Raw genomic sequence first — 27,566 nt, 5'->3', positions numbered from 1 at the left:
AAATTTATTGAATGAAATAAAAATTTCATATTCCGTACGACATCGTCTCACCACCTTCAAAAATCGAAATTATTAGATGAATGATTAATATAATCTCAATCTTAATAAATTAAACATAAAATGGAGTGTTCCAATTAGTCCAATAAAAGCCATTATCTGATAATTGATTTATTTGTGTTGAATCGCTTGAGGTGGTAGGATTACCCATAAAACCAAATTCCCAAATATTGGCTTCCATTTTGCTTGGAAAAATATTACCCGAAGAGGCGATTTGATAAAATCAAACATCTGTAGGGGTTAAACTGCAAACTTCCCACACTACCATGGAAAGGTTCTCCGGCCTCTGATACTGCCGGTGGAAATACACAACTGAACGGCTGAAATCTCTACCCAATCGCGTCAAACGCTTATTTGACGTTGGATTAACCATCTACTCGCCGACTTGCTTGTATCGGGCGCAGGATTGAAGATTAAATTTTTGAAAAAGAGAACCTATACGAGAAGAAAATGGTGAAGGTCCGAATGAATACTGCCGACGTGGCGGCGGAGGTCAAGTGCCTCCGCCGATTGATCGGCATGCGGTGTTCTAATGTATACGATCTCTCTCCAAAGGTATTTTTACGTAGGAGAGTACTCAGTTGCGTCTGTTCCTTTCTCTTTAGTCTTGTCTCCCTCTTGTTTGTTGGGACTATACAAAAATTGAGTTTTTTCCCCTTATGATAGTTAGAAATACATAAAAAGTGATTTTTTTTTTTGTATCCCCTGTGTTAGATGGAATTATATAGATGGTCGGGGTTTTTTCGCTTGGAATAATACAACTTGCAATTGAGTTTTCTTCCAACCTTTTAGTTATTTTTAAAGAAATCTGTTATACTTTTCAGTTTTTTAAGTTCTTGTGTTATGTTTGTTAATGTGTGCGAAATGTTTGTTAGACATATGTGTTTAAGCTGATGAGTAGCAGTGGAGTGACAGAGTCCGGGGAGAGTGAGAAGGTTCTGCTGTTGTTGGAGAGTGGTGTTAGATTACATACCACGGTGTATATGAGGTATGATTCTACTGAATCTCATGCATTTCTTTTGGTGCAATACAATATTTCACGGTGTGATTGAACTTTTTTGGGGCATACACGTCAGGCCTGGCAACTGCGATAGTGCAGGAAATGAGGAAATATAGGAAGATGAAAGTTTAGCCTTAAAAAGACCATTGGCCACCCATCTAAGCAGTGGTCTGAGATTGCTTTCCACTGCCTAGTTCTGGTAGAAAAGTTCTTTTGCTGAATATTCTACATCTTTCTTTGTTACTCCTGCTATATGCCTTAGCCCTCAGTTTTAAAGAAACTTAGAGGGTAATAAGAATTCCTTTTATGTAGATCAATGAACTTGCTAGAGGCATGAAGTATGATTTCTTCTATTTTCTCAAAGTTCCGAAATGCCATGTACTTTAATGGTACGTTTTTGCAAGGGCAATGCGGTTATGCATTAAATTTATAAGGAAGAGAAAGCTATATTTGTGTGAAGTGGATGTGCTTGCAGCTGGGCTGTAGTGTGATTTGTAACTTAGACGACTGGGTTAATCGTTTCTTATCCAAAAAAATAAAAGTTGTAACTTAGATGACTGGGTTAATGTTTATCCAAAAAAATAAAAGTTATAACTTAGGGGACTGGGTTAATGTTTCTGTCTTTTGTCACGTAGAACTGTGAGAGCTAGATATGAAGTAAGTGGAAAGTGTACCCTGGAAAGAGAAAAATGTATTCGTTTGGTGTATGACTCTTGGTAACCAGAGAAAAGAGGATTCGTCATTTCAGTTTGTTCTAGTATAGAAAGGTTGTTAGATGATTTAGTGTTTGATACTTAATTTGTGACCAATGGATATAATTTACACACATAAATAATGGGAATAAATATGTATATCCTGAAAATCAAAATCTTTTCTTGTTCCACACAGGGACAAAAGTAATACACCGTCAGGATTTACTTTGAAATTGAGGAGACACATACGAACAAGACGGCTTGAAGATGTGCGGCAACTTGGCTATGATAGGGTATGCATTACTGGCTTCTGTAGGTATCAATGAATGTAAAATATTCAAGATTTAGAAGGGGTTCATAAAGTTGAAAGTTGTATGTAGATAATACTCTTTCAATTTGGACTTGGAGTTAATGCACACTACGTCATTTTGGAGTTGTATGCCCAAGGGAATATTCTTCTCACAGATTCTGAGTTTACTGTCTTGACTCTACTGCGTTCACACAGGTTGACAAATCTAATGTGTTTTTGCATAAATCCTTCACCATCATCATTGAATTTTGCTGTGTAAGCACGGATGCTGATAGTTCGTGTACTAATTTTTCTTGACAGGGATGACAATAAGGGAATTTCTATCATGTCGCGACATCGTTATCCAGTTGAACTATCTCGAGTATTTGAGCGAACAACTAGGGAGAAGCTCGAGGCAGCCTTCGAATCTGTGGTGCACGAGAAAAAAGATGAACATTTAAATAATTGTGAAAATGGAAATGACAGTTGCAATGCCTCCACGGGTAAGCCCAGTACCCAAAAGAATTCGAAACCTGCTGGGACGAACAAGAATGACAATACACGTGCCAAACAAACAACTCTGAAAGTTGTTCTTGGGGAAGCACTGGGTTATGGACCAGCTTTATCGGAACATATCATACTAGATGCTGGTTTGACTCCTAGCACAAAATTACATAAAGAATTCAAAATGGACGATAATTCCATTCATGTTCTGACTGAAGCTGTAATGAATTTTGAGGATTGGCTATCAGAGATTATTTCTGGTGAGAAAGTTCCAAAAGGATACATTCTGATGCAGCACAAGATATTGGGAAAAAATCATGATGCTGTATGTCAATGTTTTTATCTTTACTTTTTTCTTCATAAATGTTGAAATTGGAAAAAATATATATTACTGTCTCCTACCAAACTTAAAAGATCTGACTACCCTATTAAATAAAATAGAATATTTTTTACAAGAATTGATCCTAATCGACACTTATCAAGCTTGGCTATAGATGTTGATTAAACCAATCTTTCCAACAAGCAATTCATGACTTTCTTCGACAGTCCTTTTGTAAGGAGGTCGGTCAATTGATGAGTTAGTAGACACATGTTCAACAGTGAAATCTTTGCATCTAACTTATCTTTAATGAAGTGTCGATCTACTTCAACATGCTTGGTTCGATCATGATGAACTTGGTTGTGAGTGATGTTGATGGTTGATTGGTTATCACAATAAATTTTCATAGGATCATCATTATGCATTCTCAGTTCATTCATTATTATTTTAGCAAATTAGTTCGCACATTCCATGAGCCCTTACTCTGAACTCTGCTTTTGCGCTACTTCTCGCAACAACTGATTGTTTTTTACTACGTGAGCTTACTAGATTCCCCCAAACAAATGTACAATACTCTGAGGTTGACTTTCGATCAGTTGTACAATTTGCTCAATTTGCATCAGTGAATGCATGCAGTCTTCGATCATCTTTCTTTGCAAAGAAAAGTCCTCTCCCAGGGGTTTGTTTCAAGTACCTTAAGATTCTATATCCTGCATTAAGGTGACATTCACATGGTGAATACATATACAAACTCACCAAACTGACAGCAAATGCAATATCTGGAAGAATATGAGCTAGATAGATGAGTTTCCCAATGGCACGTTGAATCTACCTATATCCACTGATGCTCCCTCGGATATTTTTCCTTTGTTTCCAAGCTCGACTGACGTCTTACCCCTCAGACATTTTTCCTTTGTTTCCAAGCTCGACTAACGTCTTGCTTGGCTTGCTACCCAACATACCAGTTTCTTTTAAGAGATCTAGCGCATATTTCCTTTGAGAAACAGAGATACCTTTCTTGTTTCCTGCTATCTCCATCCCTAGAAAATATTTAAGCTCACCTAGATCCTTGAATTCAAACTCATTTGCCATTAACTGCTTGATATTCTCCATCTCTCGCATATTGTCCCCTGTGACAATCATGTCATCAACATACACTATGAGAATGGTAAATTTTACCTTCTTTGGAGTGTTTAATGAGCAATGGATGATCTACTTGTCGTTGCGTATATCCAAGGCCTTTTACAACTCTAGAAAATCTGTCAAACTAAGCTCTTGGAGACTGTTTCAATCCATATAGAGACCTGTCGAGTCTGCATACAACTTGTTTATGCATTTTTTCTTCAAATCAGGTGGTTGGCTCATGTAGAATTCCTCCTCAAGATCTTCATTAATGGAGACATTTTTTTATATCGAGTTGATACAGAGGCAATCAAGATTAGCTGATATAGAGATGAGTATTCTTACATTATTGAGTTTTGCAACTCGAGCAAAAGTTTCAGTGAGTCTATTCTATAGGTTTGGGTGAATCCCTTGGCAACCAAGCGTGCTTTGTAGCTTGTACCCTTCAATGGAACCATTTGCTTTCTATTTGACTGTAAAGATCCATTTGCACCCTACTTCATTCTTTCCTTTCGGAAATTCCATAAGCTCCTAGTATTATTCTGTGAAGAGCTTTCATTCTTTTAAAACAACCATTCTCCACTCAGGATTAGCTAGAGCTTTTTGGATAGACCTTAGAATTATAACACTTGACAAATTAGAGATAAAAGCATGAAACAAGGGGGAAATATGTGAGAAACAAATTTAGCTATGGGATGTTGAGTACAAGATCTCACACCTTTCCTAACTGTTATAGGCAACTCAAGAGAATGGGACTTACCTGACTGATCGTCCACCATTGGTTTGGTTTCATGACAGTGAGTAGGATTCACAACATTGATATTTGCCTGATTTTTTCCACCTTGAGTAGACATGTATTTCTGGTTTAGGTATTGATTCTCCCCTGTGTCTAATATTGGTTCAGAAACAGGATTGCGAAGTGGAGTGACACCGGTGTCTAAATTAATGCCAATGAGAGGTTGAATTAGGATTGTAAACGAACCGAGCTGTTTCGCGAACTTTTTGAGCCTACTCGAAACATATTTGATTCGTTTTCAAATTTATCGAATTTGAGCCAAACTCGAATATGTTTGAATTTTTTTCAAGTCGAATTTGGGCACAAATTATATTGTTTGATAGTTCGCGGGCCTTGATATTTTAATAATATAATATAAATATGTATAAAATAAATGGATTTTGGGTCTTTCAAGTATTTATTTTTGAGCAATAGTTCGAATACCTCCCGAACATGTTAGAATCTTTAAATCCGAACTCCAACAAAAAAATTTAAATTTTTCGAGCTTCAAATCGAGCTCGAGCTCGAATATATCAATCTCAAAGAGCGTTTTCCATCTCTTTTTCATATTTTTCCTCTTCTATTAACAAACTGATTAGCCACTTCTTCTTTGTCGTTGATCTTCAAGGTAATTCAAACTTCCAATGGGATGTGCGTTTCAGAAGAGCGTTAAATGACGTCGAATTGGGTGAGTTCAGCACTCTATTAGGGGTCTTAGATACAGTTAGGTTAAGTTTGGGCACGGAGGATGTTCGGGTATGGTTGGGGGAGTCTTCTGGCAAGGTTGTAAATGGCGGGAGGCGGTGGCGGGGCGGTCGGTGACCGCCTACCGCCTCGGCCGCCTAGGCGGTGCCCAGGCGGTGCCTAGGCGGTTGAATTTATTTTAATATTTTTTTATAGATAATCACAAATAGTCATCATTTTTCATGTAAGATGTGTAATTAAATAATTTTTAAGCACAAAAAAGCTTCGTACAAAGCAAATAAATATATACATGCAAACTAACAAAATAGTTAATAAAAATTCATCATCATATTAATGCTATTATACTAACAAAGTAATATAATTATTTTTACCAAAAAACTAAGTTTAAATTTCAAAGCTTCAATCTATTATCCATCAGTAGAACAAGTACTAGAGTAAACATGACTAATCTTCCAAATCATCTACATATGCACCCTCTACTACATCTACATACGCCATAACTAATCTTCCAAATCATCTACATATGCACCATCTACTATATCTACATATGCGAGCGGCGGGCGGCAGATAGTGTGTGATGGGCTTAGTGGTTGAGACTTGAGAGTGAAACCAAAAGTTAAAAAAAAAAAGTTGGGTGTGCTAGGGCCCGCCTGCTAGCCATGGCCGCCTCGCCCGCCTTGACTGCTCGCCTTGGCCGCCTCGCCCGCCTCCCCAACGCCGTATAGCTTTGGCCGCCTAAAACATCCGCCTCAAGCATAGGCGGTGCGGTCGAGGGCCGCCTACCGCCTAGGCGGTGCCTAGGCGGCCGCCTCGACCGCCATTTAGAACACTGTCTTCTGGTATTTTTTCTGTTAGTTCTTTCTACGCCTCTTTCTTTCCGGTTTCCAACTTCCCTTTATTCATGTACTACTCTTAACATATGGAAAGTACCTATGCCGCATAAGGTTCAAGTTTTCTCGTGGATCGTGGCTTTGGGGAAACTGCCGACTTGTGATGCTTTGCAAAAACGTTGGCCCAGCTACCCCTTATGCCCACAATGGTGTAGTGTATGTCGGAAACAGAGGAGAATAAGACCATTTATTGTTGCATTGTTCCTTCACGAGTGGTATTTGGATCAAAGTTCTGCAAGAGTTGGGTTTTGAATGGACTTTTCCAAGATAGTCACATGACTTGTTTCTTATGGAGCCAAGATTTTTTAATTGGAGAAGAATCATGAGCTTTTGGTACTTATTAGTTCATTGCATTTTTTGGTCAATTTGGTTGGAGCGCAACAATAGAATATTCACAGACAAATCGGAGTCAATGGACAATGTTTGGGAGAAGATCAAATTCAGAGTTGCGACTTGGACGACAAAGATGCCTGAGTTTAATCACCTGCTTATCTCAGATCTAGATAGGGATTGAAAATTTATTTGCTCTTGAGGATAGTGTAGTTTGCTGATTGCTCATCCGCTTTCCTTGTAAAACTCTATATTATTATAATAAAACCATAGTTTTCGATCAAAAAAAAAATTTGTCTTTTATGATTGATGGGTTCCCCCTTCTGCAGATCTTTGATGAATTTTGCCCGTTGTTGCTAAACCAGTTCAAATCAAGAGATTCCATCGAGTTTGAGACATTTGATGCAGCTTTAGATGAATTTTACAGCAAAATCGAAAGCCAGCGGGTGGAACAACAACAAAAGGCTAAAGAAAATTCTGCTGTTCAGAAACTTGATAGAATTAAATCTGATCAGGTTTATCATTTACTCTATGTATACGATTGAGGCTCTGTTCATGTTTTTTATTTGCATTTATGGTATTTAAACATCTAGGCATTGTGCAACCAATGCTGTTGTCTTTAATTTTCTTTGATTTTTACCTTTATCACGCATGCACTCTGAAATTTCATCACCATTTCTCAAAATTTGATCAGTATATTGTAAAGATACACCCAAATCGAGAAATGCTTGTTTTTGTATTGTAGTAGTCAATACCAAATTCTGCCTCTGGTGTTAAAAGTTTTACCTTGATGTCTCAGGAAAGCCGTGTACATGCACTTAAGAGAGAGGTTGAAGAGTGTGTCAAAATGGCAGAAGTGATAGAATATAATTTAGAAGATGTAGATGCTGCCATCTTAGCAGTCCGTGTAGCTCTTGCAAATGGGATGAGTTGGGTTGATTTGGCTCGTATGGTGAAAGAGGAGAAGAAATCTGGAAACCCTGTAGCTGGCCTCATTGACAAGCTGCATCTTGAAAGAAATTGCGTCACACTTCTTCTGAGCAACAATCTTGATGAAATGGATGATGATGAGAAAACACGGCCTGTGGACAAGGTATCTAATTAAAAGTGCATTTTTTGGCTTAAACCTAAGGTATTTCATCTTAGCAAGGCATTGATATAAATATGTGGACACCTTCTTAATTGTGAACAGTGACTATTACATGAACACCCTAGTCAAATCCAAACTATTTACGTTCGCCATCTTTACTTGGGGTTTTTACAAGGTGTCCGTACCATTTGTCATAGTGTTCTCTTAATGTTCCCTTGCATAAAAGCAAAAGAAAAAAACATCTGTCTAGAGCCTTGATGCTGTTTGTTTTCCTTTTCAGGTAGAGGTTGATCTTGCACTTTCAGCACATGCTAATTCCCGACGCTATTATGAGCAGAAGAAGAGACAGGAGAATAAACAGGAGAAAACCATCACAGCACATGAGAAAGCTTTCAAAGCCGCTGAAAAAAAGACGCGCCAGCAACTTTCACAGGTGGTTGCTGACTTCAGTGAATTTTAATACTTTTATTAGTCTAATTGTTTTGATACCAATATTACTAAGCTAATTTCTAACTTCTTTTTAGAGCAACAGTTGAGATTTCTGAGTGCTTTCTTGCAACAGTATGGATAATGATCAAGTTTATGTACTCCATATTTATCGATATAAAGATGATGTGGAATGGGATAGAAACAAAAGAAACGAGACCTTGATTATTCTAAATATTATGTTTCATAATTTCATATGAGAGGTATGAGTAAGGATTGCTAATTTATAACTAATTGTCCATAGTTGTCTACTTTTCTTTTTCAAACTTATGTATCTACCTAGTTTATATCCATCTCTAATCTCTATGAGGTGTTATACTTTTCCTTTTATCTAATTTCCAGGAAAAAGCAATTGCCACAATTTCACACATGCGTAAGGTTCACTGGTTTGAAAAATTCAATTGGTTCATCAGCAGTGAAAATTATCTGGTTATCAGTGGACGCGACGCCCAACAAAATGAGATGATAGTCAAGCGTTATATGTCCAAAGGAGATTTGTGAGTATTAAGTAAGATCTTTGTATACATTGTATGAACTTTTGCAGAAGCTATCTCTTTGTCAAGAAGTTTCAGTTATAATCTTTTCACGTTCTACAAGATTTTCTGCTGCTGAATGATGATTTTATATTATTTGTCTGATTGATGTTAGGCATCAAAAGATCTAACTTCTGTGGTATGAGGTTATGTATGGCTTTTTGAATATGATGGAATACCTCCACGAGTAGATTCCTGATCCTTCTGTTTTTCGTTAGCTGTTCTTTCATGTGTTTATTTTGTACTTGTTTAAAGCTTTCATCATCTAACAATTTGGCTTCAATGTAATAGAATTTAATGTTGTTTGCTTGTTTATGGTTAAACAGATATGTTCACGCAGATCTCCATGGTGCTTCTAGCACTGTGATCAAGAATCACAAACCTGAAAGCCCTGTACCCCCTCTTACTTTGAACCAAGCAGGATGTTTCACAGTAAGATGAAAGTAGATATTCATGGTGAAATATCTGATTTCGTCTATTGGATTTGGAGAATAGGCGCTTATCATCTCTTTTTGTGGTATAGGTCTGCCATAGCCAAGCTTGGGACTCGAAGATTGTGACTAGTGCTTGGTGGGTGTACCCCCACCAGGTCAGTAAAACAGCTCCCACTGGGGAATATCTTACTGTTGGAAGCTTCATGATTCGTGGTAAGAAGAATTTTCTTCCACCTCATCCTCTAATAATGGGTTTTGGAATTTTATTTCGCTTGGATGAGAGTTCTCTGGGGTCTCATCTGAATGAAAGGAGGGTAAAGGGTGAAGAGGAAGGAATAATCGACATGGAGCAAACTGAACCCTTCAAAGAAATATCTTACTCTGATTCTGATTCTGAGAAGGAAGTCTTAAAAGAAAAGGTCGAGTCTTCAGGACTTCTGAATTTGTCAGCAGATAGACTCTCAGGGGAGGAAGTCTCCAAAGTGGTCTCTGCCAATGGCTTGAATGTTTCTGAAGTAACCAGCAATTCACAAGACAACTTTGACGAATCTACTAGTGTAGTAAATCATGTACATGATGATGAATTATACGATGACAAAACCTCTAATACTATTGCACAAGATCTGGAAGACCTCATCGATAAAGCCCTTGAGCTCGGATCTGCTACTGCTTCTACTAGGTATTATGGGCTCCCTTCTATGGAGGAATCGGTGAGCAAGCATCACCATGAGGTGACAAAGGCAATGCAGAGAGATAAACCTTACATCTCAAAAGCAGAAAGAAGAAAGCTTAAGAAAGGTCATAAAGATGGTCCTGAAATTTCAACTGCTGAACATGGAAAAGAAACAGAAGATCACAACTTGGTAAGCCAGCCAGACAACGAAACTAAAAGTTCAAAGCCGATTAGTGGAAAAATAAGTCGTGGACAGAAAGGGAAATTGAAGAAGATAAAGGAGAAATACGCTGACCAAGACGAGGAGGAACGACTCATTAGAATGGCTCTGTTGGCTGTATGTACTGCTGACTTAATATCAACCTTAACTGTCATTTTATTTTCAGTATAGGTTTCTCATGAATCTATGTTTCATTTGACCTTTTGTATTTCATAAGCATGTCAGAAATAGTTAGGAAACTGCTTGCTTGCTTACTGAGAATTCAGTTCTCTGATTACGTTGAAAAAGGGGGAAAAATCAGTCAATCTTTTACAAATGAACATGAAAGACACTAGCACTAATATGAGCACTTCATAAATCACTAGTTTACTGACGTTCAGATTAATCCGCAGGCTGCAGGGAAATCAAGGAGTATTGAAAAGTCTGAGAATGAAAAAGTCCTTCCAGGAACAGAAGCCAAACTTGTTACGGGTACATAGAATGAGAGGAACTGTTGTTTCGTTGACTTTCGGACAACTTCTACTTGAAACTGATGTTGATACCATGTTTAACTTCTTTTTCTCTTTAAATGTACATTTAGAGAATAACATCAGAAGTTTGTTCGTTTTGTTGCCTAATAATGTCAGGAATGTACATGTTATGCTGCCTACTCCCTTAGAGTTGCTTTTCGCACTCAAAAAGTATAAGAAATGATATTACGAGATCTGTGTACTTCTTTAATCATATCTACTATATTTTATTTTTCTGGTCATTTCTTGATCGAGTCCATCCTGAGTTTTTTACGTATGAATAACTTCATTTATTTGGCCGTTGTGGTCATGTCTGCGGTTTTATCTTCATATGTTTCAGTTCTTCTTGGATTGATAATAGCACCGTTCGTCTAATCTGCATCTATGATTTACTCGATTGTTTTGCTTTGATGTGCCATATTCTTGATGATGGGAATAAGGAGCTAATACTTCCCTTTTCATTTGCAACACCTGCACAGATGCTTCAAAGATATGTTATAAATGTAAGAAGGCGGGTCATATGTCTCGAGATTGTCCTGAGCATCTGGAGGAAACCGGGCTGAGCAAACCAGATAGTAGGATAGATAGGGGTACCAGTGAAATGGACAGGGTAACCATGGAAGAAGATGACATTCATGAAATCGGTGATGAAGAGAAGGAAAAACTAAATGATGTGGATTATTTGACTGGAAATCCACTTCCTATTGATGTCTTATTGTATTCTGTTCCAGTTTGCGGTCCTTACAATGCGTTACAATCATATAAATACCGTGTCAAGATAATTCCAGGATCACTGAAGAAAGGAAAAGGTACTTAAATAAAGAAGTTTCATTTCATCTTGATTATTTGTTGCTTGCCATTTTTATTTGAGTTCTTAGATAGAAATATGTACATTTCCAAAATAACCAAATGACTGTTCATTTATGCTATTGATTTTTGCCATTTTTGGTACCTTTCCTAGCATTTTTATATTTATTTGATTCTTCAATAATGCAGCGGCCAAGACTGCCATGAATTTATTTAGTCACATGCCCGAGGCTTCGAGCAGGGAGAAAGAACTGATGAAGGCGTGCACAGATCCTGAACTTGTTGCAGCTATGATGGGTAACTCGAAGGTTTCAGCAGCAGGGCTAACTCAGCTGAAGCAGAAACAGAAGAAAACCAAGAAGACAAACAAGGGAGAGGCGAGCTAGGACAACAACAAACGGGTTACTCCATACTAGATGTATGCGTAGAATGCAGTATTAGGCCAAGAAGTTCGAATCGAGTTTTCAGTTGTTGATAAGATATGTGCTAATATTAATATAGATATTTTGTAAAATATGAGAGTTGGTCATTTGTTTAAATTTCCAAATAAAAGTAGATTTCTCATGTAGTTGCTTGTATTGGGAAGATTTTTGAAAACGTGTCATTGTGTGATATTTTCAATTTTGACTTGTATTTGGATTATCGTGCATGTAAATAATGACCAAAGAAATAAAGAACACTAGGATTGTCTAACCTCCTTTCTCGCATGTTTTTACCCTTTTATGATAAAAGAATGTTCCATTTTTTAACGGAAGAATCTCGTTTTGTGGTTACTCCTGTGAACCAGGGTGAATGACTTGTACACGCTCTCAGCGAGTATAGTTGAGATATCATAATGGGTTAGGTATAAAATATAAAGTTCGTATAAACCTATCAACATTAGTTTGTATCCTGTTTTGCTTCGTTTTGTTTGAGATAAGATATGCTCCTGTATGTCCAATAAAACACTTGCCACATCAATTTAAAATTGTCCTTCAAGTATTTGAAATGTTACCATCAAGAATATCATGCAAGTTTCATATTGGTGATGGATGACTTAGCAACTCAAATTGTGGTGGTTAAAGTGACCAGTAACTTCTGAGGATCCAGTCTATGAAAGCAAAGCCAAATAGCACAATGAAGTTTTTAGGGGAAAGTATTTATGTATGTTTTTAGGGGAGAGTATTTATGTATACCCAACTTCTGGTTGGAACTTAATTGTTGTCGGTGTGACAAACTTCTATAGCTTTGTCTCCCTTCTTGAATGGAGAGTACCCTTTCTCCAGCATTTTCTCCACCTCCTCGAACTGCAGCCCTTTGGTCTCCGGTACCAGGAAGAAAATGAATACGAGCCCAATCAATGAAAACCCCGCGAACAAGAGGAAGGTTCTAGCAGACCCTAGGTGCTCGGTTAGTGTCAAAAACGTTTCACTGACTATAAGATTTGAACTCCAGTTAGAAACTGCAGCAATGCCTCCACCGATCCCTCTATATTTAAGGGGGTATATCTCTGAGTTGACAATCCACGGGACAGTTCCCATTCCAGGGGAGTAGACAATGATGTATAGGCCGAGGAACACCACGGCCAAAAATCCAATGTTACTTGGGCACCCTTGTGTGTACCACGTTCGCTTATCTGCCCTGCAGGCACCTCTCACCGCATCATTCATTTCAAGACATGCCCCAGGATGATACTGCCAAGAAGAAGAAAAATACATCATTGACGAAGAAAAGTGAATAAATTACAAGTTATTGCAACGCATTCTTGTATACTGGACGTACTAGGCTGCCAGGTGCTGAGCAGAAAGCACAGGTAGTGTCCTTAGACAAGCATCTCATGCAGCCCCATGATGATGAGTCCGGAGCTTCAGTGTAGGCTCGGCAAGTAGAATTGGCACCAAAATAAGCAGTTTCCACGCTGCTGATATCAGGGGCACTGGCGGAAGCTTGGTAAAAGACGACAGATAACACCACGAGACAGGAAATGATCCCAATCATGGAAATAATCATCAGTCTCCTCCTGCCATAGCGATCCACGAAGCACATGCTAACTATGGAACCGAGAGCGTTCAGGCCAGAAGTAATGAGAGAGAGCGCCAGTGCTGTCTTATTTGAAGCAAATCCGGCAAACTGGATTATGGTTGGACTATAGTACATGACGGTGTTTATGCCTACAAATTGCTGAGCGACTTGAACGGTAATACCAGCGTACAGTCCCCTCCTGACTACATCATTACCCCATGCACCCTTGAGTCGTGAAAATATACCACTTTCCCCAGGATGTTCCCCTTGCTTTTCTTGCTCAACAGATGCTTTCAAGGCGTGCAACTCATCCTCGAGTTCTTCAGCGGGGTAAATTTTTTTTAAGATGGACTTGGCCTCATCCTCTTTACCCTGATAATTGTTTGACATGCCAAAGGACAAATTTTGCTCAAATTAACGAGTGAAAACTCAAAGCAACTTAATGATGGAGTGTAGCAGACAAAATGTGCCGGCGAATGCAAAAGGAACAGTCTTGCTTACGTCTGAAGAGCCATCTTGGAGACTCAGGGAGTGACAGCATCAAAATGAACTGAACTAGTGCAGGAAGACCAGCAATGCCAAGCATCCAACGCCACGTTCCAGGGACCTGAAGCGTATTCCAGATGGTTCAGTCTCCCCTCAGAGTGATAATATTTCTTGTTTATAGAATCAGTGATTCATTAAAAAAAAAATGTTACATGAGTGAAAGCTAGATTGATAAGGTAAGAAAGAAATTGCCCTCCGGTGATAAGAAGACCATTTGTACTGACAAGCGCACCTCTGATTCTGTGAGGTGAAGCTTCTGAAATATACAGAGGAGCGGTCATGGATGCCATTCCTACTCCCAATCCCACGAAAATTCTACCGAGGATTATCATCCATGGTCCAGGAGCAACAGCCATGATAATTGCACCGAAAAAGAACAGAACATCGGCTATCAAAATCGACATTTTTCGTCCGAACCTGTCATTGATCCATCCACCTATTGCAGCACCAAAGATGGCACCCGCAACAGCCATGCTCACAATGGTTTCCTATTAATACGCAAATATGGTGAAGTTAAACTTTGATTCCCGTGAAAATGGTTTACATCGACAATAAAATCAATTAATGGAGAATAATATATTATATATACCTGTAGCCATGTCTTTCTATCTACTGACTCAAAATCCTCCCTGATGTACAGAAGGGCACCAGAAATAACACCTACACCAAAATCAAACATGCATGAATTGATCCCTTTTTGAAAAGATTAAAGGACGATCAATTATTTCGATTTATTTTTATAACAAACACTTTGAGGCATGTTATTGACCTGTATCATAGCCAAAGAGGAGTCCTCCAATGCCTGCTGATAAGGCCAACTTCATAATGTAAGGTGTTCTCCATGCTGTTCTCCAACATTCTGTAAACTCGGTCTTATCTGCATGTGAGATCCCTCCCTCAACCATGTTGATACACAAATACAAAAATAAGGAGTTTTTGTTGGAGAATAGCAGGATTTGGTTCCAAGAAAGAGAAGGGAATGACAAAAAGGACTCTTCTTTGATACAACAATGAATATATATTTTATATATATCTACGTATATATAAACAATATCTGCAAGAAAAAAGATTCTGTAAAAAAAAATTTGTATGGAATGATTGAAATATAATTATATTTTTCATGCATATTTGAGAGAACAAAATCAAATTTTTTTGGACCTCTCGTACAATATTGACTCCAAATTTAGTAAATGATCCCATTCACGATGATGAAATTTGGCCTAGAAGATCAATGACACCATGGGATTAACGAAAACAAGTCTCAATCTGTAATCCTATCTCAAATTTCAAGTACTTCAAATGAAACAAAAAGAAAATAATAGTAATAAGGCAACCTTTTCTTGAGAAATTAGATGCAGGCTTGTCCTAAGGTTAGATTCAACGGCCCCACGTGATTTATCTTATATCAATTGAAGCCGTTGATGTGCTGCCCAACCTGTAGCATGGAATTTACCCGTTTTCTTTTCTGCCGATGAGTTGTATGGACCGTGGACGGGTATATATATTAATAGTTACTTCCAAAAACCCATTCCAAGAAATATTATAATTGATCAATTTAAATCTTGAAAAGGGTCGACAAAAAGCAGAAAACTTGGAGTTTTGCATGCTAACTTTTTACCAAATTTCAACGTTTTAGTCAATAAAGCTGTAAAAGAGAATTAACATTGAGCAATTTACGCTGATCAATAGCACTCATTATCCCCCTATCAAGAAATATGTAATCAGAATAAACATAAGAAAAAAAAAGGGAAAAAAGAAAAGAAACAAGAAGAATCCATCATGATTCCCCATATTCACATTTCAGTAGCACGATTTGTCAAGTTCAACTTATGGATCTTGATCATATTTCCGAATTTCTTGATCAAAGTCTGCTGTCTCTGTCGAACTATCTGCAACAACATTCCCATAAACTACCCTTTTGGAATCGACGATGGGTGCGGCGCCGCTCAGTTCCGCCACATGCTCAACTGCTCCGCCACCGACCTCTTCTTCCTCACCCCGTCTGGAAGCTACAAGATTCAAACCATTGATTACAACAAGAAAAGCATAGTGATATTCGACCCAGCCATGTCCACCTGCTCCATCCTCCAGCCCCACCATGACTTTGTCATGACGGATATTCAGTCGGCCATGATTCCGCCGTCTCCGGACACGGTGTTCGTGCTCATGAACTGCTCAGTTGACTCCCCTGTGCTCAACCACTACAGGTACAGTCTCGGAGCTAGCTTCCCATTGAGCTTTGTTGCTTGCTCCCACTGAAGAATGAATTTTAGTATTTGTTTTAACAATCTTAATTTTTTGTTTTGTATTTTAAAAAAAATACAATCTTTTAAAAATATATATATTTGATTAAAGACAAGAAAATTAGGAAAACGGATACCTAAAATTAAAAATGATTTTGATTATGAAAATTCTGGAAAAAAGTTTGATATGTTGTATATTCCGATTAAATGATTCTTGGAAGAAAAAAGTTTGGAGTCCATAAACATTCACTTTTCTTGTTATAACTTATCTTACATAAAAAGAACTCAATTAATATTGATCCTAAATTATTTTTATTTTTAAAAAAAACGATTTAATGAAAAATTAATATATATTCACACACATACATACATATAATATTAATTTCTGTGATGTTTTCCACACTCATATATTATGTTTTTATAATCAATTATTATCTATTTGTGAATTCATAGTAGTAGCTAGGTTGCTCGACTCATAATTAAAGAATTCATTTAAAAATATAATCGTGTTTTATTTATCCATGAGCCAAGCGTTTTTAATAAAAGAATGATCAAAAGTTAGTATAAGAACCTATGGTGCGTGCGTGCAGGTCCTTGTGCTTCAACTTCTCCGGCCACACATGCGACGAGCTCTACGGCGGATGCACCTCCTTCAGGCTCTTCCACCTCCTCTCTAACGGCACACCACCGTGTTGCTTCACCACCTACGGCACCATCAAGTACATGAGCATGAATATACTCGATTGCTCCCATTACACCAGTGTGTATAATGTGGACGGATTGGCCGGTGTCGTTCCCTTGGATTGGCTATACGGAATCAAACTCTCGTACAGCATGCCCGATTCGGGGTGCGACCACTGTGCAAAGTCCGGGGGAAGTTGTGGTTTTGATGTCGAGACTGAAGGATTCTCCTGCATTTGCTCCAATACCAACAATGCTACGAGACTCTGTGGTAATTCATTAATTAACTATCTAATTAATCTGTGCGATAATATGAATCATTAATACCAATATTGGTTTTGCATAATTAATTTTTATTTCTTGTGATTAACATGGTTTTGTTGTATATATATATGGTTCAGCTGCAGGAAGTGCAGGTACCATAAATGGTGGAATGGGTAATTATAAGGCATCTTCTTCATTGCTTGGAGCATTTGGTTTGCTAATTGGGTTCATTTTTTTTAAGTTCCCAAATTCTTGTTTCAATCAAATTGTTTGAGGTTGACAAAAATGCAGCTATCAATTTTAATTAGAAATTTGAAATTGAAATTTAATATGGGTCCTTCAGAAATTTGAAATTACACTCGGTCCCATTCTATATTCATGTTCAATTCCCACGCCTTCACTACTACATTTGATGAAGCCTTTCCAACGGATTTTTTTGGTCCGTTGAATTATCTTTTATCTTTAAAATAAAATAAAGATATATCATGTTATTGAGTAGGCCTCTTGTGAGACGATCTCACAAATTTTTAACTGTGAGACGGGTCAACCCAACTGATATTCACAATAAAAAGTAATACTCTTAGTATGAAAAAGAAATATTTTTTTTCATGGATGAGTCAAATAAGAGATCTGTCTCACAAAATACGGCCTATGAGATCGTCTCACACAAGTTTTTGCTCGTATTATTTGTCAGCTACTTTGAAAAAAAACTCAAATTTGTTCTTTCATCATTGATTTTAATTCAAATATTCAACCTCCCTAATAAGATTATATCATATTGTATTTCTAACACAACAAAGTATATTTTGAAATTGTATTATTTGCGAATTCAAGAAAAATCATCTTTGATAACATTATGAATTTATGAATGTCAGAGTTCAAGAAAAACCATATTTGATATCACTTATTGGGATCGAAAAAATTTTAGATGAGGTGAATGGATTCTTCTAAATACTTGCAAAACTTTAAATGACTTTATCAATTATCAGCTGTTAAAATTATTTCTTGAACAACTAAACTCAGGGACTACAAAAAAGAATTTTGAGTGTGAAAACGATCTAACTAAACTAGTAATATAATATATATTCAATATGAGCAATCGATTAACATAGCGGTTATATAAAATAAATAAATAGATTGAAGTAAATAAGTAATTAAAAAGAGACAAGATTTTATGGATGTTCGGATATAAAAACTCTTATGTAACCATATTTCTACTAAAGAATTAATTATATAAAAAACTTTGATTGATACGACTCTTGTACACACTTACTTGGATTAGTACTTATCACTGGCTAAATCAAAACTCTCAGTAACAACTCCACACAACAAACTCTGTCTATTTAAGAATCGTCAATTCACAAGAAGAAACAAATTTTCCCACATGTAGTTTTGAACGGCTACACTTGATAGGGTAACACAAGTTGATCTAATATGAACAAGTAAGCACGTGCTAAATGAACACGGAATCATGAATGTTTTTTTTTTATGATCGATTTACAAATAGCTTGTTCATTTAAATTAATATTTCAAAATTAATAATATTTTTATAGCATAATCATATCAACTTTTTGTCACGTTATTACACATAATTATTATATAATAATCCATAAATGCTTAGTGTAATAAAAATAACATATTTCATTATATTATGTTTGGTGATTGGTAAACATCAAAACATTAATTCCATACACGTTGTGGGCCGAGTAACGCGTAACGTGGGAGGGCCGTCGCCCGTCGGTGTTGTGGGCGTCACCGCGTTGTCACTTTTTGGACGCTTTCCTTTCATTTTCTTTTGTCCCGAAAATGTTTAATATTTTTAGTGGAGATATTTGAAATTTGACATTTTTTATTTTGTGTTTTATTTATTTATTTTTTTTTTTTGTTTTTCGGTGCCCTTAAATTTTTATTTTATTTTTTTCATGTTATTCAGGATAATTATATTGTCTACTTTTGTGAACATATTTATTTTTTTATATAAGTTCAAATAAATAATTAATACAATTAAAAAAATAAGGTTAGTAATTGCAATATTGAAGTAGTCGTACCAAAATAGTTATTCTAAAAAGTGCTATCACTCTATAAATTAATAAAAGATGCACATGCGTTGCATATGTTATTATTTATAATTTGATCAAATAATACTATACAATCTACACAAATTATTTTCAATTTAGAAGAGCTGTTCGATTTAAAAGGGAAGTTTGTTTAGATTTTTTCTATGTAAAATATATAGTGACTTGATAAAGTTTTTAGTATGATAAGAAGGATAATTATGGAATTAAATATTTTGATGTCAGATAATTACTCTAAGAATCTCAAACTTAATAATATCGTATAGATTTAAAAGATTGTGTCATAGTAAAAAATATATTTATATGTTAATAACATCAAAATATTTAATTCTATAATAACACTGAGAAACTCTCTCTTAACTCACTCCACGTAGAAAACATAACTTTTAAATTAAACATAATTTTGTTTTGATTTCTTTTTAATATAGTTTGATCGACTTACAAAACAACGACGTTGTAAAATTTTGTATTCAAGTTTTCATTTGATTTGTACGTCAACTGTGTTTGATTCACCATTATCTGAATAGTTTGATTAATCTAGATTTTCCGTAATGAGAATCAAACGATTCTTGGCTCATGTTTAAACTCAATTTGTGTACATTATACATGACATTATTTAGCAAATCAAGTTTTTTTTTCTAGTTATTGCCCGATGCTACGTCAAGTTATATATAAAGCAAAAACTTGTGTGAGATGATTTCACGGGTCGTATTTTGTGAGCCGGATCTCTTATTTGGGTCATCCATTATTGATTTGTCTCACAGATAAAGATTCGTGAGACCGTATCACAAATGACCTACTCTATATATAAATGTGTAACGCTTAACTTTGATTCTAGGTACCAAGTTTTTTCTTAGGAAACCTTCTCCAAATCTCAATTACAGAAACAAAATTTGGGTGAGATTGCTAAAATAGTATTGGAATGATGAAAAATAACTAATATTTTTGTATTTATGTAACATGTCTTTCATTTTTGGTAATAAATTTGCCACTCCCATGTTCATGGGATTTGATTCATTGGTTTGCCAATATGTGCTTAAATTAATATGGCAAGATACTCATCAATTTTATAGAAATATGTTTTTCTATATGTCAAAATTCTATAGTAAGGTTGAAGGATGTAAGTCTTACTTAAATATTCTCCATATCACAAATCATGACAATATAAATTAGTCTCAAAGGTATCCTAGTTGATATAGTATATACCAACAGCTTATCGAACGAACTTTTCCACCATAGTTTACTTGAATAACGTGGTTACGTTAGTCCAAAAATTTACTCAATGTGCAACGAAAAATATCGACTGCGAGTTCCAATGTCATAAAAAAATATAAATTATCAAAAGTTTGGTTTGGATGTTTATCCAACACATCTAATACATATGGAATGACAGCAGTTAGAGGTCCAGAAGTCTTTAAAATAAATTTAGTAAAGATGTCTTACGTTGACCATAAGATCGGCTAGTCGAAATGGACTTTCTCATTTGCGTTTCAAAATCAACTTGAGAATTCAAAATATATATATATATATATAAATTAATAATTCCCTTACATTTTGTCCAAAGAAAATTACCATTGCAACATTAGAAAATGTTGTTTTATCATATTATAATCATAAATGTAGAATAATTTATTAATTTTACAAATATTGAACGAGAATAGATTTGAATTTTGATTTGTATAAAAAGAAATTAGAAAGCGAGCTGTATTCACCTCAGCCTCCATGTTAGGCGAATGAATGAATCTACACTGAGATTCCATCCAAAGGGGACGCTGTTTGGTCTCTATATATTTGTCAATCTCCGCCTGCCTTATTCTCATCGCTTTCCACTGCTTTCTATCCGTCTCTGCTTCTTTTCACCTCCCATTTCGACCCTAGGTATGACTCTTTCTCTCTCTCTGATTGTCGGTATAATTTTCCATGGTTTTTCTTTCATTTGCGGATAATGGAGACATGTCGAGCGCTTTAGATCTGGGTGAAATGGCGGTCTTTTTCTCTCTTTTTGTGATTTGGGATGTTGGGTTTATGTTGATTGCGTTATATCTCGTGTTTTATTGGAAAAAGGCGACCCTTTTCTCTCTCTTTTGTATTTTGTGGTTTTTCGGGATGTTGGGTTTTGATGGTTTGTGAACTCTTGAAAATCTAGTAACTTTTAGTGCTGTCTTAAAGGAAATTTGTGATGGTAATTCAGATCTATGAGTTCCTTTAACAAGTCCAGGGTTCCATGGAGGTGGGAATGATGATCACGAGGACAAATAATTTAGCAGAATCTGTGTTTTTATGTTTTTCTTTATAATTGGTGAGCAAAAATTCTTAATTTGTACGAATGTTCTGTAGGCTGAAAGAGATGGAAACTTATTTGTTCACATCGGAGTCGGTGAATGAGGGACACCCTGACAAGCTCTGCGACCAGATCTCCGATGCGGTTCTTGATGCCTGCCTTGCCCAGGATCCCGAGAGCAAAGTTGCTTGTGAGACTTGCACCAAGACTAATATGGTCATGGTGTTTGGCGAGATCACCACCAAGGCCGATGTTGACTACGAGAAAATTGTCCGTGACACTTGCCGTGCCATCGGATTTGTATCGGATGATGTGGGTTTGGATGCTGACAACTGCAAGGTTCTAGTTAACATCGAGCAGCAGAGTCCTGATATTGCTCAGGGTGTCCATGGTCATCTTACCAAGCGGCCCGAGGAGATTGGTGCTGGTGATCAGGGCCATATGTTCGGGTACGCCACAGATGAGACCCCTGAATTGATGCCCCTTAGCCATGTTCTTGCCACCAAACTTGGTGCTCGTCTCACCGAGGTCCGAAAGGATGGTACTTGCCCATGGTTGAGGCCCGATGGTAAAACCCAAGTGACAGTCGAGTACTACAACGAGAATGGTGCCACGGTTCCTCTCCGTGTCCATACCGTCCTGATCTCGACTCAACACGATGAGACCGTGACCAATGATGAGATCGCTGCCGACCTGAAGGAGCATGTCATCAAGCCTGTCATTCCCGAAAAGTACCTTGACGAAAAGACCATCTTCCACCTCAACCCTTCTGGCCGTTTCGTCATCGGTGGCCCCCATGGTGATGCTGGTCTAACAGGTCGCAAGATCATCATCGACACTTATGGAGGGTGGGGAGCTCATGGAGGCGGTGCTTTTTCGGGGAAGGACCCAACTAAGGTCGACAGGAGTGGCGCATATATCGTTAGGCAAGCCGCCAAGAGCATTGTGGCTGGTGGACTTGCTAGGAGGTGCATAGTTCAGGTTTCTTATGCCATTGGTGTACCGGAGCCCCTGTCGGTGTTTGTGGACACGTACGGGACCGGAAAAATCCCTGATAAAGAAATTCTCAATATTGTGAAGGAGAACTTTGATTTCAGGCCTGGTATGATCTCTATCAACCTGGATCTGAAGAGGGGTTCCGGTAATAGGTTCTTGAAGACTGCTGCTTATGGGCATTTTGGTAGAGATGACCCAGATTTCACTTGGGAAGTGGTGAAGCCTCTCAAGCATGACAAGGCTCAAGCTCAAGTTTAAAATCGGAATTGGAACAATAGAGTGCCATCACCTCCAGCATGAACCTAGCTTCCATGGATTTTGCTTTCATTTATTGTTTGTTTTTACATACACTTATTATAGACGGGTACGTCGTCGCATATTTATTTTGTAACATCATGTTTAGAGTTGCATGTTTTTAATGGAAAACTGGAATTTATATTTTAGTTATAAATATGAATAAATAGATTCTTTATGTAGTAAACAAAGAACCAATAGAACAGCACTCGCTTGAATTTGTTAGACTGTAAAAGATTGTCAAACCTTAGACTTAGAATCTTTAGCACCGAGGATTCTGAAACCTGTCAAATTGACAGATGATGGCATTTTCTTGGATCAAACCATAGAGAAACTCGGAAGACTGTGGAAACAAAAAAAATCAAAGCAATATCTCCATAAAATACAGGGTTCAGAATGGATAATTGAATCAATCAACCGAATTACGAATTTAAGCAAATTCATTTTTTAAATGCCTTGCTTTCTAAAATAACTCGACTTATATTGCTAATTTTTTCTATTTAAAAATATTGTTAGTTATAATATTAGCATGAAGCATCGAATCTATATTTATTAACATAGCTCTTGAAGTGATTTTTTACTCTTTAAAATACCACTTAAATTTACTGTCCATACAATACATAAAATTTAACTATTTAAAAATAGGAATGTAAAATATATAAATACGATCTGTATCTCTGTTATCTAAAGGGGGTGTATTCAACGTGGGAAATTTATTGATTTTTAATGACTTTTGTAGATTTTAAAAATCTAGACGTATTCAATCAAGACTTTTGCATACTCTATAGAAGTCTCGTGGTATTCAAAATAGACTTTCATGGAGTTTTAAAAAGTCAAGTGGTATTCAACATTGACTTTTATAAACTCTATAAAAGTCTATAGGTATTCAAATTTTTCATGGACTTTTAATAACTCCATGGAATTCATTGACATACAAACATTAAAGCCTAAGGTACAACTACAAATTGTAAAAAATTGTATTTGGTTCACCCCAAAGATTTGAATGGATTTTTAAAACTTCTAACTCTCTCTCTGTCGCTTCACATCACATATCTTCATATCTTCTCTCCTCTCATCTATTTCTATTACTCTCTCAAATTTTCGAAGTGTATCTCTATATATATTTTCATCTTTCTTTTTCAAATTTTTCATTTTTTGGCTGATTATTCATTTAATAATTTTTTATTTTAATAACACGGGGAAATTTTGAATTATAGAATTGATTTTGTGATTTTTAATTTATATTTTATACAAATTAATTTAATATTCAATAATAATAAAAGATGATCAAAAAAATGTTGTTTAATTCTTAATAATTGAATAGTTGCGTAACAACAATGATTTTTTAAATTCCTTTTCGTATTTTTAATTAATATGTAAGCTATGATATTTTTATACAAAATTATATTCACACAATAATAAATAATATTATTTTTACATTTATATTATCAATTTAAAAATAAAATTACATGTTAATCAATTGATGTATTTTTAAAAAATTTACAAACATGTATATAAACCCACATATATATACATGTAAGGATTAAACGGTTTAACTTTTAAATAAGTAAATTTATTTATTAATATAAATATTAAAAATAATTTCAAATTGAATATGTTATATATGTCAATTAATTATTGGTTCAAAGAAATTAATAAAAAATCACATGTTATAGTTAATTACAAAACTTATAAAATTTTATAAAAAAAATCTATAAAAGTCTATAAAAATCTTGCAAAAAAGTCTACATAAATCCACATAAATCTGTTTATAAATCTGTGAGATTCCATAAAAGTCAATAAAAATTTATCAAATCCATAAAAGTCTATCATTTAAAAAAGTCATTAAAAATCATCAAAACTCTGAATTGAATACACCCCACTAAGATATAGATAGAATAAATGTGGATACACGTTTTTTTTTCAAAAAAATGAAATTTCAGTTTCGAATATTTGCATTTGATTGAACGTTTGGATATATCTATTAGAAGCACAGAAACCAGACATTCAGAAATCATTGATAGGGACCAAATATAGATTTCTGTTCATTTACTTCAACTTTCTTTCAAAATAAAAAATAAATCGAAATATAAAATCGTGTTTATGTTTAAAATGAATTTCAAATGACATCATTATTAGGTGAACTTGAAATCCATCGTAACTAACATAAAATCTATATATCTATATAAATATATGAATGTGAATTGTGAATTTACATAAATGTCCTTATTTTCATTTAATAATAATCATTAAATACATGTTTAATTTTTTGTGAATTTACACACTCCATTTTTTATTTTTTCCCCATGTTTTTTTCCCCATGTTTTTCATCTATTAATTCACATAAATGTCCTTACTTTCATTTAATAATAATCATTAAATACATGTTTAATTTTTTGTGAATTTACACACTCCATTTTTTATTTTTTCCCCATGTTTTTTTCCCCATGTTTTTCATCTATTAATTAATGAAATTTAAAATAAATTGAAGATAAATGAATTTTAGTCTTTCCGATCTATTAATCTCTAGCTATATTCTATATCTATATCTATATAATCTATATCTATATAAATATATGGATTGAATTGTGAATTTCCTCTATTGTCCCCATTAAAATTGTATTCTAATGACACTTTGTCTTCCTTTTATGTAATTTGTTAATTATTATTATTAATCCATTGACTAATTATTATTTATTACTCTTTCACTCACTTTTTCAAGAAAATCACTATTATAAATAAATACATGGTTATTTATTTTTTCATCTACTCATTTAACAATAATCATTAATATATTTTTATTGTTAATTTTAAAATTATTTACTTTAATATTTACATTGACATCAAATTCACAAAAAATCACTATCATAATGTTAAAAATTTAAATAAATTGTTAATGAATTGTGAATTGTGAATAAATATACGGATTGAATTGTGAATTTCTTCTATTATCCTCATTAAAATTGTACTCTAATGATATTTTTTCTTCTTTTTATGTAATTAGTTAATTATTAATCCATTGACTGATTATTATTTATTACTCTTTCACTCACTTTCATGGAATGACTACAAATAATATCAAAGTATTTATTCAACAACTAATGATTCGAAACAATATGTAATAATATTATTTATAAAATTAATTGATTTTGAGAAAATACCTTACAAATAATAGTAATAGTGTTATACATTCTTTTATTAAAATAAATAATACCAAAAATTATGTTAACAGAGGTTTCGAACTTATTTTTACAATTTATGTATTAATTATATTTTTCATAATTTTAGTTTTTTTACAAATAATACAAAAAAAAATTTATATTTAACAAAACAGAAAATAAGGAATTATAAATTTATATGTCGATGTTTAATCTATATTTATATCTATATACTAATCTAAATATATGAATGTGAATTGTGAATTTATATAAATATCCTTACCTTCATTTAATAATAATTTAATTAAATATCCTTACCTTCATTTAATAATAATCATTAATACATGTTTTCTTTTTCATATATTCTTTTAATAATAATCATTTCATTAATACATTTTTATTTTTAAATTTAAAATTAATTACTTTAATATTTACATTGACATCAAATTCACAAAAAATCACTATCATAAATACATGTTTATTTTTTTGTTTGTTTTTCATCTATTCATTTTATAATAATCATTAATATATTTTTATTTTAAAATTTAAAATTAATTACTACATATTTTTTTTTTCATATATTCTTTTAATAATAATCATTAATATATTTTAATTTTTAAATTTAAAATTAAATACTTTAATATTTACATTGACATCAAATTCACATAAAATCACTATCATAATTACTTATTTTTTTTTTCATCTATTCATTTAATAATAATCATTAATATGTTTTTATTTTTAAATTTAATTATTTACTTTAATATTTACATTGACATCAAATTCACAGTTGAAATTGTATTCTAATGACACTTTGTCTTCCTTTTATGTAATTAGTTAATTATTATTATTAATCCATTGACTAATTATTATTTATTACTCTTTCACTCACTTTTTCAAGAAAATCACTATTATAAATACATGTTTATTTATTTTTTCATCTACTCATTTAACAATAATCATTAATATATTTTTATTTTTAATTTTAAAATTATTTACTTTAATATTTACATTAACATCAAATTCACAAAAAATCACTATCATAATGTTAAAAATTTAAATAAATTTTTAATCTATACTAATTCACAAAAAATCACTATCATAATGTTATAATCTATATCTTCTATATCTATATAAATATACGGATTGAATTGTGAATTTCCTCTATTATCCTTAATAATATTGTACTCTAATGATATTTTTTCTTCCTTTTATGTAATTAGTTAATTATTATTAATCCATTGACTAATTATTATTTATTACTCTTTCACTCACTTTGATGGCATGACTACAAATAATATCAAAGTATTTATTCAACAACTAATGATTCGAATCAATATGTAATAATATTATTTATAAAATTATTTGATTTTGTGAAAATACCTTATAAATAATAGCAATAGTGTTATACATTCTTTTATTAAAATAAATAATACAAAAAATTATGTTAATAGAGGTTTCGAACTTATTTTTATAATTTATGTATTGATTATATTTTTCATAATCTTAGTTTTTCTACAAATAATACAAAAAAAATTTATATTTAACAAAACAGAAAATAAGAAATTTTAAATTTATACGTCGATGTTTAA

General features: G+C 34.2%; 4 protein-coding genes across 6 annotated transcripts; 3 read left to right on the top strand and 1 right to left on the bottom strand.

The window, feature by feature from the left end:
* Positions 1-254: 254 nt before the first annotated feature.
* Positions 255-12,068, top strand: LOC140811710 (uncharacterized). Of its 2 annotated transcripts, none has more exons than XM_073169764.1 (14): positions 255-612; positions 933-1,045; positions 1,946-2,042; positions 2,130-2,254; positions 2,360-2,867; positions 7,013-7,198; positions 7,483-7,776; positions 8,054-8,206; positions 8,602-8,756; positions 9,119-9,224; positions 9,316-10,236; positions 10,512-10,590; positions 11,108-11,437; positions 11,625-12,068. In XM_073169764.1, exons 1-14 carry the CDS (start codon positions 508-510, stop codon positions 11,819-11,821), a joined length of 3,369 nt encoding a protein of 1,122 aa, XP_073025865.1. In that variant the 5' UTR covers positions 255-507; the 3' UTR covers positions 11,822-12,068. The 2 variants fall into 2 exon arrangements, with proteins under 2 accessions (XP_073025865.1, XP_073025866.1); XM_073169765.1 differs by lacking the exon at positions 255-612 and adding an exon at positions 1,134-1,256.
* A 529-nt stretch (positions 12,069-12,597) lies between these two features.
* On the bottom strand, positions 12,598-15,377 carry LOC140813160 (inositol transporter 4-like). The gene is made up of 6 exons (XM_073171615.1): positions 14,752-15,377; positions 14,572-14,642; positions 14,135-14,470; positions 13,939-14,043; positions 13,197-13,811; positions 12,598-13,108 (listed from the first exon to the last, which is right to left on the bottom strand). The coding sequence occupies exons 1-6, from the start codon at positions 14,885-14,887 to the stop codon at positions 12,629-12,631; spliced, it is 1,743 nt and encodes a 580-aa protein (XP_073027716.1). The 5' UTR covers positions 14,888-15,377; the 3' UTR covers positions 12,598-12,628.
* Positions 15,378-15,392: 15 nt separating this feature from the next.
* LOC140813159 (uncharacterized) lies at positions 15,393-17,480 on the top strand. Of its 2 annotated transcripts, none has more exons than XM_073171614.1 (3): positions 15,393-16,189; positions 16,816-17,174; positions 17,308-17,480. In XM_073171614.1, exons 1-3 carry the CDS (start codon positions 15,762-15,764, stop codon positions 17,442-17,444), a joined length of 924 nt encoding a protein of 307 aa, XP_073027715.1. In that variant the 5' UTR covers positions 15,393-15,761; the 3' UTR covers positions 17,445-17,480. The 2 variants fall into 2 exon arrangements, with proteins under 2 accessions (XP_073027715.1, XP_073027714.1); XM_073171613.1 differs by having other exon boundaries at positions 16,816-17,177.
* A 3,482-nt stretch (positions 17,481-20,962) lies between these two features.
* On the top strand, positions 20,963-22,965 carry LOC140811579 (S-adenosylmethionine synthase 2-like). Its single transcript, XM_073169542.1, has 2 exons — positions 20,963-21,123; positions 21,583-22,965. The coding sequence occupies exon 2, from the start codon at positions 21,593-21,595 to the stop codon at positions 22,778-22,780; it is 1,188 nt and encodes a 395-aa protein (XP_073025643.1). The 5' UTR covers positions 20,963-21,123; positions 21,583-21,592; the 3' UTR covers positions 22,781-22,965.
* Positions 22,966-27,566: the final 4,601 nt, after the last annotated feature.

The sequence above is a fragment of the Primulina eburnea genome, chromosome 14, assembly GCF_022965805.1.
Source record: "Primulina eburnea isolate SZY01 chromosome 14, ASM2296580v1, whole genome shotgun sequence".
Taxonomy (NCBI): domain Eukaryota; kingdom Viridiplantae; phylum Streptophyta; class Magnoliopsida; order Lamiales; family Gesneriaceae; genus Primulina; species Primulina eburnea.
The sequence above is the reverse complement of the archived record's forward strand: the minus strand, read 5'-3'. Positions and strand labels throughout refer to the sequence as shown.